Source organism: Periophthalmus magnuspinnatus, chromosome 5 (genome assembly GCF_009829125.3).
Source record: "Periophthalmus magnuspinnatus isolate fPerMag1 chromosome 5, fPerMag1.2.pri, whole genome shotgun sequence".
NCBI lineage: Eukaryota > Metazoa > Chordata > Actinopteri > Gobiiformes > Gobiidae > Periophthalmus > Periophthalmus magnuspinnatus.
Genome location: NC_047130.1, coordinates 21,289,002 through 21,303,478, shown reverse-complemented (window position 1 = coordinate 21,303,478; position 14,477 = coordinate 21,289,002). Strand labels below are relative to the sequence as shown.

The 14,477-nt window shown below is 36.9% G+C and overlaps 1 protein-coding gene across 1 annotated transcript in view; it reads left to right on the top strand.

Moving 5' to 3' along the window:
• The window catches only part of col7a1 (collagen, type VII, alpha 1), a 166,336-nt gene that overhangs the window by 105,720 nt on the left and 46,139 nt on the right, over nucleotides 1–14,477 (top strand). The window contains exons 89-106 of the mRNA XM_055221855.1: nucleotides 550–585; nucleotides 738–797; nucleotides 870–914; nucleotides 2,342–2,377; nucleotides 4,532–4,567; nucleotides 4,650–4,709; nucleotides 5,167–5,292; nucleotides 5,422–5,493; nucleotides 6,724–6,759; nucleotides 6,836–6,895; nucleotides 6,971–7,015; nucleotides 7,812–7,847; nucleotides 7,997–8,032; nucleotides 10,805–10,861; nucleotides 11,177–11,248; nucleotides 11,928–11,999; nucleotides 12,101–12,136; nucleotides 13,860–13,940. Of these exons, the coding sequence (XP_055077830.1) occupies nucleotides 550–585; nucleotides 738–797; nucleotides 870–914; nucleotides 2,342–2,377; nucleotides 4,532–4,567; nucleotides 4,650–4,709; nucleotides 5,167–5,292; nucleotides 5,422–5,493; nucleotides 6,724–6,759; nucleotides 6,836–6,895; nucleotides 6,971–7,015; nucleotides 7,812–7,847; nucleotides 7,997–8,032; nucleotides 10,805–10,861; nucleotides 11,177–11,248; nucleotides 11,928–11,999; nucleotides 12,101–12,136; nucleotides 13,860–13,940 (1,002 nt within the window). The remainder of the gene's footprint in view (nucleotides 1–549; nucleotides 586–737; nucleotides 798–869; nucleotides 915–2,341; nucleotides 2,378–4,531; nucleotides 4,568–4,649; nucleotides 4,710–5,166; nucleotides 5,293–5,421; nucleotides 5,494–6,723; nucleotides 6,760–6,835; nucleotides 6,896–6,970; nucleotides 7,016–7,811; nucleotides 7,848–7,996; nucleotides 8,033–10,804; nucleotides 10,862–11,176; nucleotides 11,249–11,927; nucleotides 12,000–12,100; nucleotides 12,137–13,859; nucleotides 13,941–14,477) is intronic.

Sequence of the window (14,477 nt, the reverse complement as noted above, 5' to 3'; positions counted from 1 at the left end):
CCATCTATTTAATCTCATCTTTGGCCGTTTCCCAGTTTTAAGACATTTACAGTAGTATTCTCACATATGTGTCCTTTTTAATATGAAGCATCTGTGGTAGAAGTGGAAATACTGAATTCAGTTTAAGTAAAAATACAGATGCCAGAGTAATTAAATACACAAGAAAAAATGACTTATTAAAGTACTAAAAGACAAAAAAGTAAGTGTTTTGCAAACTCCTCAGACTTTTCAGCACGTCTCATTTCAAAAATGTAGTGGAACAGAAAGTACAGATACCTGCTCTCACATGTAGTAAAGTAAAAGTAAAAAGTATCCACTTTAAAATGTACTTAAGTAAAGTACAGATGCCTAAAATGTTTACTTAAATACAGTATTTTATTACTTTTACATTGTTATTTTCCACCACTGTGAAGCCTACATGTGCCACAAATATATATAGATTTTTAGCACTTTGGTCTGACTTGTTGTAATACTTCATCGTAGTAGAAACTCAATAGACCTCCATTTATAGATCGAGCAGCTAATTTTCATTTCATTTCTGTTTCACAGGCTGTAGCCGGACCCCCGGGACCCAAGGGAGAGCGGGTGAGTCACTCCGAAATACATTAACATTCAGCCAGAAACTTCCTCCTCAGCTTCAATTAAACACTATTTAAACCCATTTACCTCTCTGCTAATCTGATAGAGCAGGTTATTTAAAAATGACTGCACTTTATATGGGATTTATTTTAATTCAGGGTCCCGCTGGTCAGACTCTGGCTGGACCAAGAGGGGACGCAGGTCCACCTGGAGAAAAGGTGAGTCGATTTGAACATAAGCAAAATGTATGGTAACGTAATGATTTAACGTGATAGTTGATGTTGTTTTAGGGGGACAGAGGAGACAGAGGATCTCCTGGTGCTAAAGGAGAACGAGTAAGTTCATAATGTGACTGATTAAAGATAAGGTCAAGGTTTACTGTCTCATTTTATTCAACAAGAATTCATTTCACAATATGATATCTACTTTAAAAAATTGGAAGCTTGAAGGCGTTGTTACACTTTAGTTAGAGGTGGGAGATACTTTATAAAATAGATCATTGCAGTTGTCGTTTTGGAGACATGCAAAATTTGAATTGGAATTAGTATAAAGTACAGTCTTTGCAGTATCGTGCAGTACTCGAACTTCCACAAAGACATTTACAGACACGTTTTATCCCATTTCTGATTGATATATAATATAATATATAACCCAAAAATATTATATTTGTCAATATGCCTTACTCCTACTTTGGGTTGTGTGTTACATTCTGTTTCTCAAACTATGGCACGGGTTGACAGGTTACCTCTTGTGTTTTTTTTTGTCTTAGTGTAGGTGTAGTTAGTCTAGTTATAGACATAGTTTAGATCTGGGGTATGCAAAGAGCCAAGCATTTTGTAAATGTCTCTTGATGTGAAAAGTTTAAGAACCACTTTTAGTGCGCCAATATAATTCCAAACTCCACAAATGTAGTTAAGGAATCACTCCCATTTTAATCTTGTGGATAAAGGTATATAAGTACCTTAAGTATATAAGTGAATATAGAGAAAAAATAATAATTTCACTTTATATGTGCTGACTGAGAAGATGTTGAGCTTTGTAGATTTTGATGAGCATAGGCGACAGTAGCTCAGTTTTTAGAGTGTTTGTCCACTGATCCGAACGTTGGCAATTTGAAACCCTCTCTCAACATAAACACCACTGGTCAAGCAGTGAGATCTACTGACCCACAGCTTGGTGGTGCGATTCCAGCTCCCACAAATGAACGCTGCCGTTGTGTCCTTGGGCAAGACATTTAACCCTCCTTGCCCCCAGTGTCTGTGTACACTGGTGTGTGAATATGTGCATGAATGGCTGCCTTGAAGATGGAAAAGCTCCAGTTTCCACCCGGTATTAACTATAATCTACCTATTTATGAATTTTCCACAGACCCATTATAATTCTACTATGTCATTCCAATATGGCATTCCCATAATTCTAATATGGTATTCCCATTCCCTCAGATATGAAATAATACATTTATTCATGCTTTGTTTTCTTGATTTGAGAAAACTTTGCACATTCCTGTGTTATGTTCCATTGAAATAGGATTTAATAATGCAGGGCACTTCGGCGCGTGTTATCTTTGAGTAGTCGTGCTCCCCCAATATCTCTTGTAATAATAAATAACCCCAGATAGATATAGGGTGGAATGGCTCCTATAGAGGATCATGCAAATGAAGGGAAAATCTAATATTAATATGTCTTTTAAAATGGCACATGTATGCTTTGAATGGACCTTATTTTGTGAATGTCTTTTTGCTCTCATGATTATTATTCTTAGGGTTTGGTGGGAGAACCTGGAGAGGCTGGAGAAGATGTAAGTCATTTATCTTATACAATAATAATAGTAATAATAGTAATAATAATATATAATAATATGTTTTTCAATTATTCATAAGAAATGTTATGTGATTAACTCCTTGGCATTTTCCTTGTATTATCCCCAAATGAACTTTGATTTTCCAACAGCTTAATTTGCTTCACTGTATTTATTCAAGCTATAGTGATACGTGTGACATCAAATCAGCTATCAAGTTTAGCACTGGCTCACTGGTAGTTCATGCATTAACAATGATTTTTAGACTGAGGCTGTGTTCAAATGTCCACTCCAGCCCCTAACACCTCATTCACTACACAGCCCTGCACTCTTTAGCAGACTATATAGTGCAAAAAGTCTGCTAAATTCTGATAAAACTTGATTTCTGTAATAAATAATGATCAGATCCTACTGGCACTGTCATAGTTTTACTTAGGAGCCATAAGTAGTTCAACTGTTTATTGTCCAGGCTGGTCCAGAGGTGCAGATAGGTATTGGGCTGGCTAGCAAGCAGACCGGTAGGGGACAGGAATGCAGGTAGACAGGCAAGCAGCTTCCAAAAATAATAACCGAGGCACCTGGACACGGGACAAAGCATTGTAGTACAACTTGTCTTTTGTTGGCAAAGGCATCTACTAACTGGAGTAGTAGCAACGACGAACTGACTTCTTATACTGCAGGTAGTAGCTGATGTCCAGGTGGGAGGAGAGACAGACAACACAGAAAGAAGGGAGAGACAACAGGGAAAACAGTAGAAGCGAGGATCCCGACGGGCACACAAATATTTATGGACTAATATTAACCATACAAATGTTTGACAAGCTGGAGCTAAAGTTAATGAATTTTTTATCTGACGTGTGGAGATTATCACTCCGTTAACAGATCAAGCTAAGACTAGCACCTTTACACCATAACGATTTATTTAAGTGTGTTTTATTCATAATCTTTGATCAATCGTGCGATAAACCAGCACTTCTGTCTGTTCACATTCAGTCGTGTTGTGTCCAGTTAAAGACATGTCGCCATGCTGTGTTTTTTTCCTTTTGTATTGCATTGTGGTCTACATTGACCGGTTTAGTGACCACTGATGCCCACTACTTTTCAAGGTGCATTGTGGGAAATTTCAAGTGCACTCATTTCTCACCAACTGGATATTCGGACACTGCCGCCTCTAAATATCACCCTAACAAGGGAATAGTGTGGACATTCGGACACAGTTAGAGACAAATATGAAGTTGTGTATTTGTTTGTATTAAAAATAAATACATTTAAAAAGAAGAAGAAACCTAAATATATAGCTTATCATTTCTGCTGTGGTCTGAATATGTATAGCCTAAATTTTATCACATTGTCTGACTATTAATAATTTATGTTGATATTGACCAATTAGCCAAACTTTATAATAGCATCATAATAGTCTAAATTACAATATAAATTCACCTTTGACTTTGGATATAATTTGTAGTTAGACATATTAATAGTATTATATAGAAAAATTAACATGTTTTTTCCAAGTAAAATAATCATAGTCATAATTTAAACTACCATTTTGTATTCTCTTTTCATTTTTATCATACAGCCTTGAAATGCAATAAGCTTACAATCTGGTCAATAAACCACACGATAGCAAATATATTCTATCCAGTAAATTAAACATGCTGTGTCTAATAACCTGCCTTTACTTTGATTACATTAAAAAAAATAAATAAATAAATCACTCCCCTAATTACCTGCACTTAACAATGCGTTTTTACTCAATCAATCAAACTTCATCTGTACAGCTCTTTACAACAGCAGCAGCTGAACCAAAGTCTCGTGCAATTAAGATGTTAAAACATGATCAGCTTGTCGTTATGTGATTAATGTGTTTGTTGTGTCTAAAGCCATCCATCTATATTCAAATTGTCAGCTCCAGTTAGACAGTTTTTTTCATTGTATTTGAGGCCAATCTTGAGAGATAATGGGGCTCTGATTGTGTGTTATACTGAAGGTTAATGACAGATTTACATGTAATGACAACAACACTAGGACGCTAAGCAGGACGGATGAGAGAGGCTCCAGCTGAATTATGATGATAGTGCCGTTGTCCTTTTGCAAATCTGAAGAACCAAATCATTTCGTCTGATTTTGTGATGATTTTGTTGGGTCTTACAGGGAGCACAAGGATCTCCAGGGCCCAAAGGAGATAAGGTACAATGTCATATTAAAATGATGAAAGTTATTAAACTGTATATTTGTGATTTGTAATGCATATATTTGTTATTTTATACAGGGAGAGAAAGGCATAGGACTAGCCGGTCCAGCTGGACGCATTGGACCTCCAGGTTTAAAAGTGAGTATTAAAAAAAATGTATGGGATTAATTTTCCATATTTGTTTTTCTACAGTTAACAGTATTGACCTTATTTCGCTCTGTTCGCTTTTTTCGTAAATGCAACTAAACCGCATTTTCTTTGTAGTAGCACTTCCGGTTAAGTGGAAATTCCAGTCCTTTCGATGGAGAATTTGGGAAAGTTTCAGCATTAAAATATTATATAAAGTAGGTTGATTTGAGTCTAATGTTCAGCGGTTAAATGCAACAACAAGTCAACACTGCACCAACTATAAGGACACACTGTCAAAAATGTCTTATCTCATTCATTCTTGTCTTGGTTGGGTTTGGTTTGGCCCCAGTTTAGTCATGATGTGAACCTAATTTGGCCCTTTTCAAGTCCTGTTTTAGTGCTTGTTTAGTTCTAATGATGCACTCTGGTGTAGATTGGCCTTTATTCATCTTTCCTTCATTTTTAGGGAGATCCAGGTCTTCCAGGCCCAGCTGGTCCTCCAGGTCTTCAGGGAAAGTCCGGAGACAACGGCGTCCCAGGAGTCAGAGGAGAGAACGGAGCCCCGGGACCCCCAGGACCCCCAGGAGAACGGGTCTGTCAGCATGATTTTACCCACAATGGTTCATTACACTATTAAAGTAACGATTGTATTGCATAAAGATGTAAATATATACGTAAAATGTGATATGAGTTTTAATGTGTGAAATTATACTTTTTAAAGGGTCTTCAAGGTTTTCCTGGTCGAGCAGGAAACCCAGGAGGTCCAGGTCCCGCTGGTCCTGCCGGAGAAGCAGTGAGTCCTCTACATTTAATATGTATTTATTTATTGAATATGGACATAGTAGTTGCATTTATAAACCAGACATATTTGAAGTGTAGAAGTACAGAAAAGTGTAAAATAAATCTCAAACAAGGGCTTCCTAGGGCTGGGAAAATTAACTCATTAACTAACTATTTGTGCCATTTTTTTCGTTTAATCTTGTTTAAATTAATTGACACACCGATTAATTTGACCCTCCCCTCTGTGTGCGCACCATGAAGACAGTCGTATTATGTGCGCCCGAGCTTTGGTGTCTGTCTGCTCCCATTCCTCCGTACGCCTCCTCTTCTCCCGTGTGTGTGTGTGTGTGCGCGGGTGTGTGTGCATGTATGCGAGGGGGTGTGCATGTGTGTGTGATGAGCGCACACGGCATTGTAAAACTTTGACAGTCCGCTCCGCTGTTTGGATTTTGACTCGTGCTTTGTTTTTTATGACAAACGATCTCCCGTTCTCATTAAACGGGTCGTTCTGAGTCCATCAAATGCAACATGGAGGTTAGACGAGCATCTCTATTAAAGGCAGAGCTCCACTGGGATTTTTATGATTGACAGGCTGAACACCACCTGCTCCTGGACATGAAGAACAGGCCTAAATGTTAAATGGACTACAGTGTATTCCAGTAACATATGTGTTGGCCTTTCTGTTAATCATGTGGTATAGTATAAAATAACAGGCTAGTATTGTTCATTCATAGGCCCATGGCAAGCGATGGACAAAACACACAGGCTGTTTATAGCTTTGTCAAAACATTAACTTGCAAGGACCACGCCACAACCATGATATACGATAGAGATATTTATTGATGATGTGAATAGATGTGGCGGTTTCAGGACCGATTCAGGACCCTCGCTAGATGGTGAGGTCCTTAGGCTGAAAGTTTAACAAGAGACACATGGTGGGAGGGCGGGGTCGAGGGAGCGTAGACAGACGGTGTTGCCGGGTTGTGGTTCACCGGAGAGGAGCAGGAGGAAGTTGGTGGAGGTGTGGTTCTGCTCCTGAATCTCTTTAATTTTATCAACTCCATGTTAATCAATCGTGGTTAACTATAATGAATTTGAGCGTGTTTTTAATCACAATTTATCAATCAATAAATCAATTTATTACCAAATAATTCTTTTTTTTTTTTAATTGATTCCCACCTTATGACCTAATAATGGACCTGTACATAACAAACAAATCTGAGTTGTTTCTTGTTTCTTGAAGGGCGCGCCTGGTACAAATGGGTCGAAAGGAGACAAGGTAAGAAGAGAAACATTTGTTGATCTATTTTTACATATAAACAATATCATTTTCATATATTTTCTTCTGCATCCAGGGAGAGGTGGGGGTGGGTACACCAGGCGCCAGAGGAGAGAGAGGCGACACAGGACCAAGGGTAAGACTTGCCCTTCATCTGCTAATGATTACCAATTAGTGTAATATTATGACTTTTTTTCTGAAATGTTCTTAGGGTGAAGACGGTCGTCCCGGTGCAGATGGAGAGAGAGGAGCAACAGTAAGTGTATTAAAAATTGGATTTTGTTAACTTATTTTTCTTTTAAAACCCTCAAAATTGTAACTAATGATTTGATGAACTGAAAATGTAATATTTTGACATGTTCTGTAAAAGTATACTTGTATTAGTTTAACAGTTTATATCAGACACATTTGAAATAGAGCTACTAAACTGTTCTGTGCCTGAGGAGCAATGAAGAGAGAGAGGGGAAGGGGGTATAAAGATGTTTGTAATCAGAAACACCTGGTTGTAATCATGGCAGCCATGTGTAATGTCACCAACTTGAAGTTGCATTGGCCACTGAAGGCTAATGCTGTTAAAACACCATATACACAGTTTAGTAGCAAAAAAATGTGGATTTAATCAGTGTTTAGTTCCCCTTTATGAACACGACAAATTTATTGATCCAAGAGGGAAATTACTTGGCCGCAGTAGCTCAAAAGTACAATAAAAATGTCAAACTAGTTATAACTTATTATATCTCTTTAAAAAATATGAATTATATAAGTAGAATAAATCACAAAAATATATTCAGTTCATCCAGTTCTGATAAACCAATTTGTCATTTCCCCATAAACAACAGTGACACATCCTGTTCTTGTGCTCAAAACATGGCCATTTCTGAGTCACCCTACTCTCTCTGTTTAATCAACACTACAGCCCCGGGAGAAATCTTTGAATTATTATTTATTTCTGTTGTGGCTGACCAAGCACAAAGCCCCTCAGGGATTTCAAAACTGAATGGTCATTTTTCCTACCGCTCCTAAACATAACACTGCTTTTATTCATCCAACAGGGTGCTCCGGGTCTCCGTGGTACTCGAGGTGACAAGGTGAACCGCCCAAAGCATTTTTCTGTTCATATTTTAATACTGTCATGTTATCTGCATGGCCCAAAGCGGTTTGCCCATGTAAATTACTGAATTAAATTGACACGCCTGAATGAGGAGTTGAAGTGCGCTGGTATTTTTTCTTTCCTCAGGGTGACATCGGGCCACAAGGTGACAAAGGAGAAAAGGTTTGTGCATCTTAATATCCAATCAGCCTTCTTCAGCTCAGGGTTACACAGACTGTTCTGTGGTCAGCTTTAAAACTGCACTGTAAAACAAATACTGCAGAAATACACTAATGTTCAACAGTACTTAAGCGATATATTTGAATTTACGGTATAGTACAATATTTATTCTCTTGGAGCGCTGGGTCTTTGCTTCATGACAGAGAAGTCTGAGTTCAGCTCAGATTTCACCAAACCTGCATCTTCACTGGATTTATGTTGAGAAAAACAAGGAAGGAGGTCACTGAGTCATCAAATGTACTCATGGCTCGGGCTTTGTTTCTCCATTTGTAAAGAGGTAAGTGTAATCCTTTATATTAGGGGCAAATGTTTTATTTTTAGTCAGTGTGCAGCGAGCTTAGGATGGGTCTGCAAATATATTAGTAACAGGCTGGTAAAACTAGAGCTAATAATCTACTTACCCAATATCTGTGTCCACCAGTAATCTGACCAGAACTGAAGAAGCAGCTAGAATGAGCAGCCAAACGTCTCACAATGTTTTGTCCAGTTGACAGATTTTATATTTTTCTTTCGCTACCTACCCAATATAACTTGTCAGACATGTTTTCTCAGAGGAAACACCTGCATGTTGTATTAGTACTGATTTGTTGCAAACCTGTCATCATATTTATTCAAAGGTGCAAATTATTGATTGCGTGGTGGATTTGCAGATATCTGTGTCTGTGGCCTGAAGTGTAGTGGCCAGATGGATTTAACCCTCCACTGCACCCTGAGACGTTCTGGTAAGTAGCACCTTAAAACATAACTACATTACATTTGTTTGTGCTTCAAACTAAAGACACATGTCCTCTTTATCCTCTTAGCCATTTTAACCCATGATTATATTTAACATCACTGGTCACACATGACTGAGAAACAGGCAGTATAACCTGTGTTTGCAGGTTGCACATGTGGGAGAGGAAGGAGGAGCCTGGGGTTTATGTAAAAGGTAAATATTTGAAATGAAATACATCTGACATTTTTGGTAATGTGTATTTTTAAATTAGAAACAATTGGATTTGATGTTGATGTTTGTGCTTTTTGTTTTCAGGTGTCGAGAGGCTCTTAGGTGCTCCACAGAGGTAAAATATTGCCCATTTCTCTTGTTAACTCTTGCACTGTGCTGAGTTTGGAGTGATTAGAACATTTTAGATGTAGGTCCATAGTCTATAATGCATTGTTTCAAATCTACGATGAACATAACAATACTAAATCTGTAAATGCCATAGTTGAGATTTACACAAGTGAAACAATACACTGTATGTGACCTGTACAATAAGATGCCAGAGGATTAGATTTACACATATTTTAAACATATTCCAGTGTGTGTTCAAATATGCACATGTTCCTGCAATTAAATGGATTCATTATGGTGAAATGTGTGATAACTGTTGCATGGATTCATGTTTTAATAAAAAGTAATTGTTTCTAAGTTTCTGTGTGTAAAGGAGTTTTATTTTGAAAAGCCTTTAACTGTAAAGAAGCTGTAAAATAACCAACAGTAGCAGGTTGTAAAAATAAAAATATGAATGATAAAATACTCTACACCTGTATAGGTGAGGCAAGTTTATTTGTATAGCACAGTTTGTACAGAAAGTAATTCGCAGTGCTTTACAGAATAAGAAATACCTTAAAATCACAATACAGACAAATCACAACATACATAATCATAAATAATCATCATAAAATGAACATTAAAACAGAGGAGTGCAGAATAAATAATATTATATATATATATATATATATTATATAATATTATAAATACACAGCTTTGTACAGGCACATTTTGCTGTCCGCTCTGTACGACTCATTAATGCTCACTTTTCTCACAGTGTGGGATTCATTTGTAAGTATAGAGCTGGATGATATAACAAAAAACAGGATTCCTTTTCCCTGTATGGATTGATTCAGATTTTAGATTTGAGTGTATTTTGTCTCATTAAAAGCAAGCAAAATATAAAATTACTTTCAGTATTAATTTCCTGAACATAAACGAGACATTTTAATCAGAGCCATTTATCACTGAAAATAGTCAAATTTATTCCAAAGTCTGAACTCTGCTCCAAACCACTTGCTTTTACTGATAGAGGACTGGCTGTGGACCTCTCCATTAAAAAGATCCAAGCTATTGATAATTTGACATGACTGAATCTCAGTATCAGTTAAAATTTGATTAACTACACCGTCCTATGTAGTTTTTTTCAATGGGCAAAGAAATAATAAATTCAACATTAGCCTGAACAACTGACCACTTTTTCATAATTCCTGGTGACGTAAGTTAAACCTAATTAAATGTGTTGGGAACGCGTGGCTAACACTGTACTGGGAATTGTGACATATTTCTATTTGAACCAGCTAATCAGGGGTGAAGAACTGCACATGTCTCATCTGTCCCCCCACTGTTCTCTCCTGGAGCGCAACACGAGAGCTGAAAGTTAGGAGATATTAGCCATTTAGTCATCACAAAATCAATGTGTAATACTGCGCAATTTGAAGAGATGTTTTAGATTTAAAGGTCCTATATTACGCAAAATTTAGCTTTTAGCCATGTTATAATGTTGTTACTTCCTCAAAAACAGACCTGGAGTTTTTGTTTTGTAACTCCAGGTTTGTTTGTGATGAGGAAAAACCATTATAAGATAGATCAGAGAATAGTGTAATATGGGCTATTTAAGAGATATTTATTTACTTAGACTGCAGTAAACTGACTGTTTAAAATGTATGTTGCTTTCACAGGGCGACACTGTGCTGGTGGGAGGACCTCAGGGAGAAAAGGGAAACAAAGGAGAACAAGTGAGTTGATCTCTCCTAAACATTTTGTATTGTCTGTTTCATAACTGTGTTTTATGTGAAGTGTTTTGTCCATGGGTGATGCTGTTGATGCCTTTTGGCCAGAACTCAGAGATCTCAGAATCTCACTGGCACTTTCCTGGTTAAGTAAAGATTTAATTATAAAAAGATTATCTAATTCAATAAAACTGAAATCACCTACTGAAACAAGACTGTGGAACAATGCCATTTTTCCAGTGTACTGGGTAACATCCTGTAGTTTTTTAAAATATATATTTTGGAAAAGTTACATGCATTATGTATGTCTCTGTGTTTTAGGGTGACCGAGGACCGAAAGGGATCCAGGGAGAAAAGGGTCTGAAAGGCCAAGATGGTCCTGCAGGAGAACAGGTATTTTAAAATAAACAATGAAATATTGATTTTATTTTACTGCGGCTCGACTCATTCCCCATAGAAAATGAATGTGACGGTAAGTGAAGATCTGCACTTTTACACTTTTACACACTGGACACAACTTGTACTGCGCGAGGAAAACATGGGTTAATAATAGACTTGTGCTTTAAATACATTTTTATTTACAGTGCTTTTCTCATTTTGTATTTCTAAATGAAAAAAATACTTGCACACTTACAGTCTATCAGTCTCTCATACCACAACTTTTTAAAATATAATCTTTTTTTTTTTTATTATTATTATACTGATTTGAGGATAAAATTAGAGCCTGATTATTATTTGCAGCATGAAACATGTCTCTGCTCCATATAAAAAAAAAAAAAATCAGCATTAGCAGCATGAATGTTGCAGTGACAAGTGGCAGAGTACAAGTGTGTACTGCAAATTAGCAAATGCTCAAGCTTACTACAGCTGTTTTAACGCTCGTTTGGAGAGGCCAGTGAGCAGACTGTTACTGTAGTCTAACCTACTAGAGACAAATGCATGGATAAGTCTCTCCCAGTCTGGAGTCATATTAATTTAAATTTATTTCATTTTAGATTTGTTTTATTTGATTTTTCCTCTGCAATAAGTTGTTATAGTTATTGTACAATGCTTCCCCCTTGTTGTGCCATAGGGCCTGAGAGGGGAGCCAGGAGAGGGAGGCTCACCTGGTTTCCCCGGAGCTCGAGGCCCAGGCGGTCAGAAGGTAAGTGCTGAGATGTCTATCATTAAACCCAAAGAGAGTCTAGAGCAGAAAAGAGCCATTTTTACCATTATAATTACTGTCATTGTGTGTTCTCACTACAGGGAGAAGCAGGCCAGCCGGGAGTACCTGGAGAATCGGTCAGTCTGTATCATTACTTCTTATATATTTGATTGGCTTGAATGTTGATGGGAGAATGTCAAGAATATGAATTTCAAATATTCCCTTAGGGAGGTAATTATTTGAAGAAGGCTGAAATATCTTTTAATAAGAGGAGGTAAATAAATGGGTAATTGTCAGTGGTGGAAGAAGAGCTCAATTTTGTTACTTAAGTAAAAGTACAGATACAGAGGTAAAAAGTTACTCAAGTAAAATAAAAGTATCACATGAAAAAATCAACAAAAGTAAAAATGTACTTCAAGAGTAAAAAGTAGTATTTCACACAAGTCTTGTTAATTTGTTAGTCTTAAATGTAGTGATATTGATTTAAAATAATACATATTTTGATCAATACAAATCAATTTCTTAACTTTTCTTATGAATTTTGTGTATTTATTTTTGTTTGCTCAAAGCAGAAGCTCAAAATCAAAATCTTCTTACTGTGAACATGATAAAAATAAACCCTGAAAATGATATGAAAAGTACTTTTTACTTTTCAGTCCAGTTAAAAAATGCAGTGGAGTAGAAAGTACTGAAAGTGCAGATGCTCTTAAATGTAATGAAGTAAAAGTAAAAAGTAAAATGTACTTATGTAAAGTACAGATACTTAAAAATTCTACTTAAGTACAGTACCAGTACTTTACTATTTGTACTTAGTTACCTTCCACCACTGGTAATTGTCTATTGACTATCGTCCTTGTTTTTAGCTTACTCCAAATCTGATCATTATCTGATTTCTGGAGTTGTCAGATTAATGAAAGGTCATGTAAACAGTAAACCTGTGCAGGTTTAGAAAACACAGTTTGAACACAGACAACAGCATAAAGCTCCACTGATTAAAGGGCCCATATTACACTATTTTTTTATTCATGTTATGATGTTGTTTTCTCTATCAAAAAGGACTTGTGTTTTGTTTCATTCACACATGTTTAACACATTAATGCAGCATTTTTCGACTGAGTTCTTCTCTCAAACTGAAAACACTCTGTTCCACCTTGTGATGTCATGTGGTAACACAGGAAGTGCTCCAATCCACACACCTTCAACACTCATGCCTCACAGCAAGAGGGTTTGGTTCGATCCCGGGTCGCCAGGCCTTTCTGTGTGGAGTTTTTCATGTTTCTCCCCGTGTCTGGATGGGTTTCCTCCGGTTACTCCGGTTTCCCCCATCAACCAAAACATGAACGCCCTTCGAGACAACCGTTGTTGTGATTTTGGGCGTTACAAAAATAAATGAATTGAATTGAAATTGAACCTTCACTAGAATCATTTGGATAATTTTAGCCCTGGATTTGCCAAACTTTACTGAACTAAAGGTAAAATGTAGCCATTGACTTGAAAATTACCTTTACCTTCATGACATCACAAGGGGGAAACAGACCATTTTGAATTTTGGAGATGTAGACAGACTAATAATAAAGGATTACTTAATGTGTAAATGAAACAAAAAACAATTATGGTTTTGATGAAAGAACAACATTATAACATGGCTTACAGCTCAAAAGAGTCCATTTTGTGTAATACAAGGACCTTTAACTGTCACTTGGTGTGTTTGATTATCAGATTTCTCTTATATTTCTCATATAAACACACACCAAAACTCAAATCTAATTACTGAGTTTTTGATGATTTTATCTGATTTTTACTGGCTATGTAAAAGCACCCACCGATTAGCATATGACCTATTTCTAATATCTATTTTAGGGTTTACCAGGAAAAGACGGACTTCCCGGACGTAAAGGCGACAAGGGCGAGCTTGGCATCACTGGGCTACGAGGCATCAAGGTATTTTCATTTTACTGTGTGTTTTTCCATCTATAGATTTAGTGCCCAGACCAACCTTGACACATCTTTCAAGCATGAGTGATGGCGCCCACAGCTCAATAATGCCATGAATTTGATATGATTTTCAAAGGATTAAAAAGCAAAACAAAGGAGAGGAGGAGGAGAGGGCCTTCTGCAGCCCTGTAATGTTTAGCTTAAAGGCAAGTGTAGGTGTTTTTGGATAGCAGTCGTTCATTTATTTGAATTGCTGAACAAAATTGAGTGGTGGTTTGGCTAGTGGAGGTGTGGCGCGATATGATGGATGCAGTGGAGGAACAGACAGGCTGTAATTCACTTCAAACATAGCCCCCGGGTCCAGTTGGGTCTTACAGCTATGATACGATACTAGCAATTTTGCCAAACATGTCCAAAATGTATTTGAAGTTACAGGCTTGTAGAAAAATAATAAGAGTGTATTGTAGGTCATTATCAAATACATGGACTTTATATTGAGATTTTTCTTGCAATATAAACACAAAGCCTGTAGGAGTATAAAGT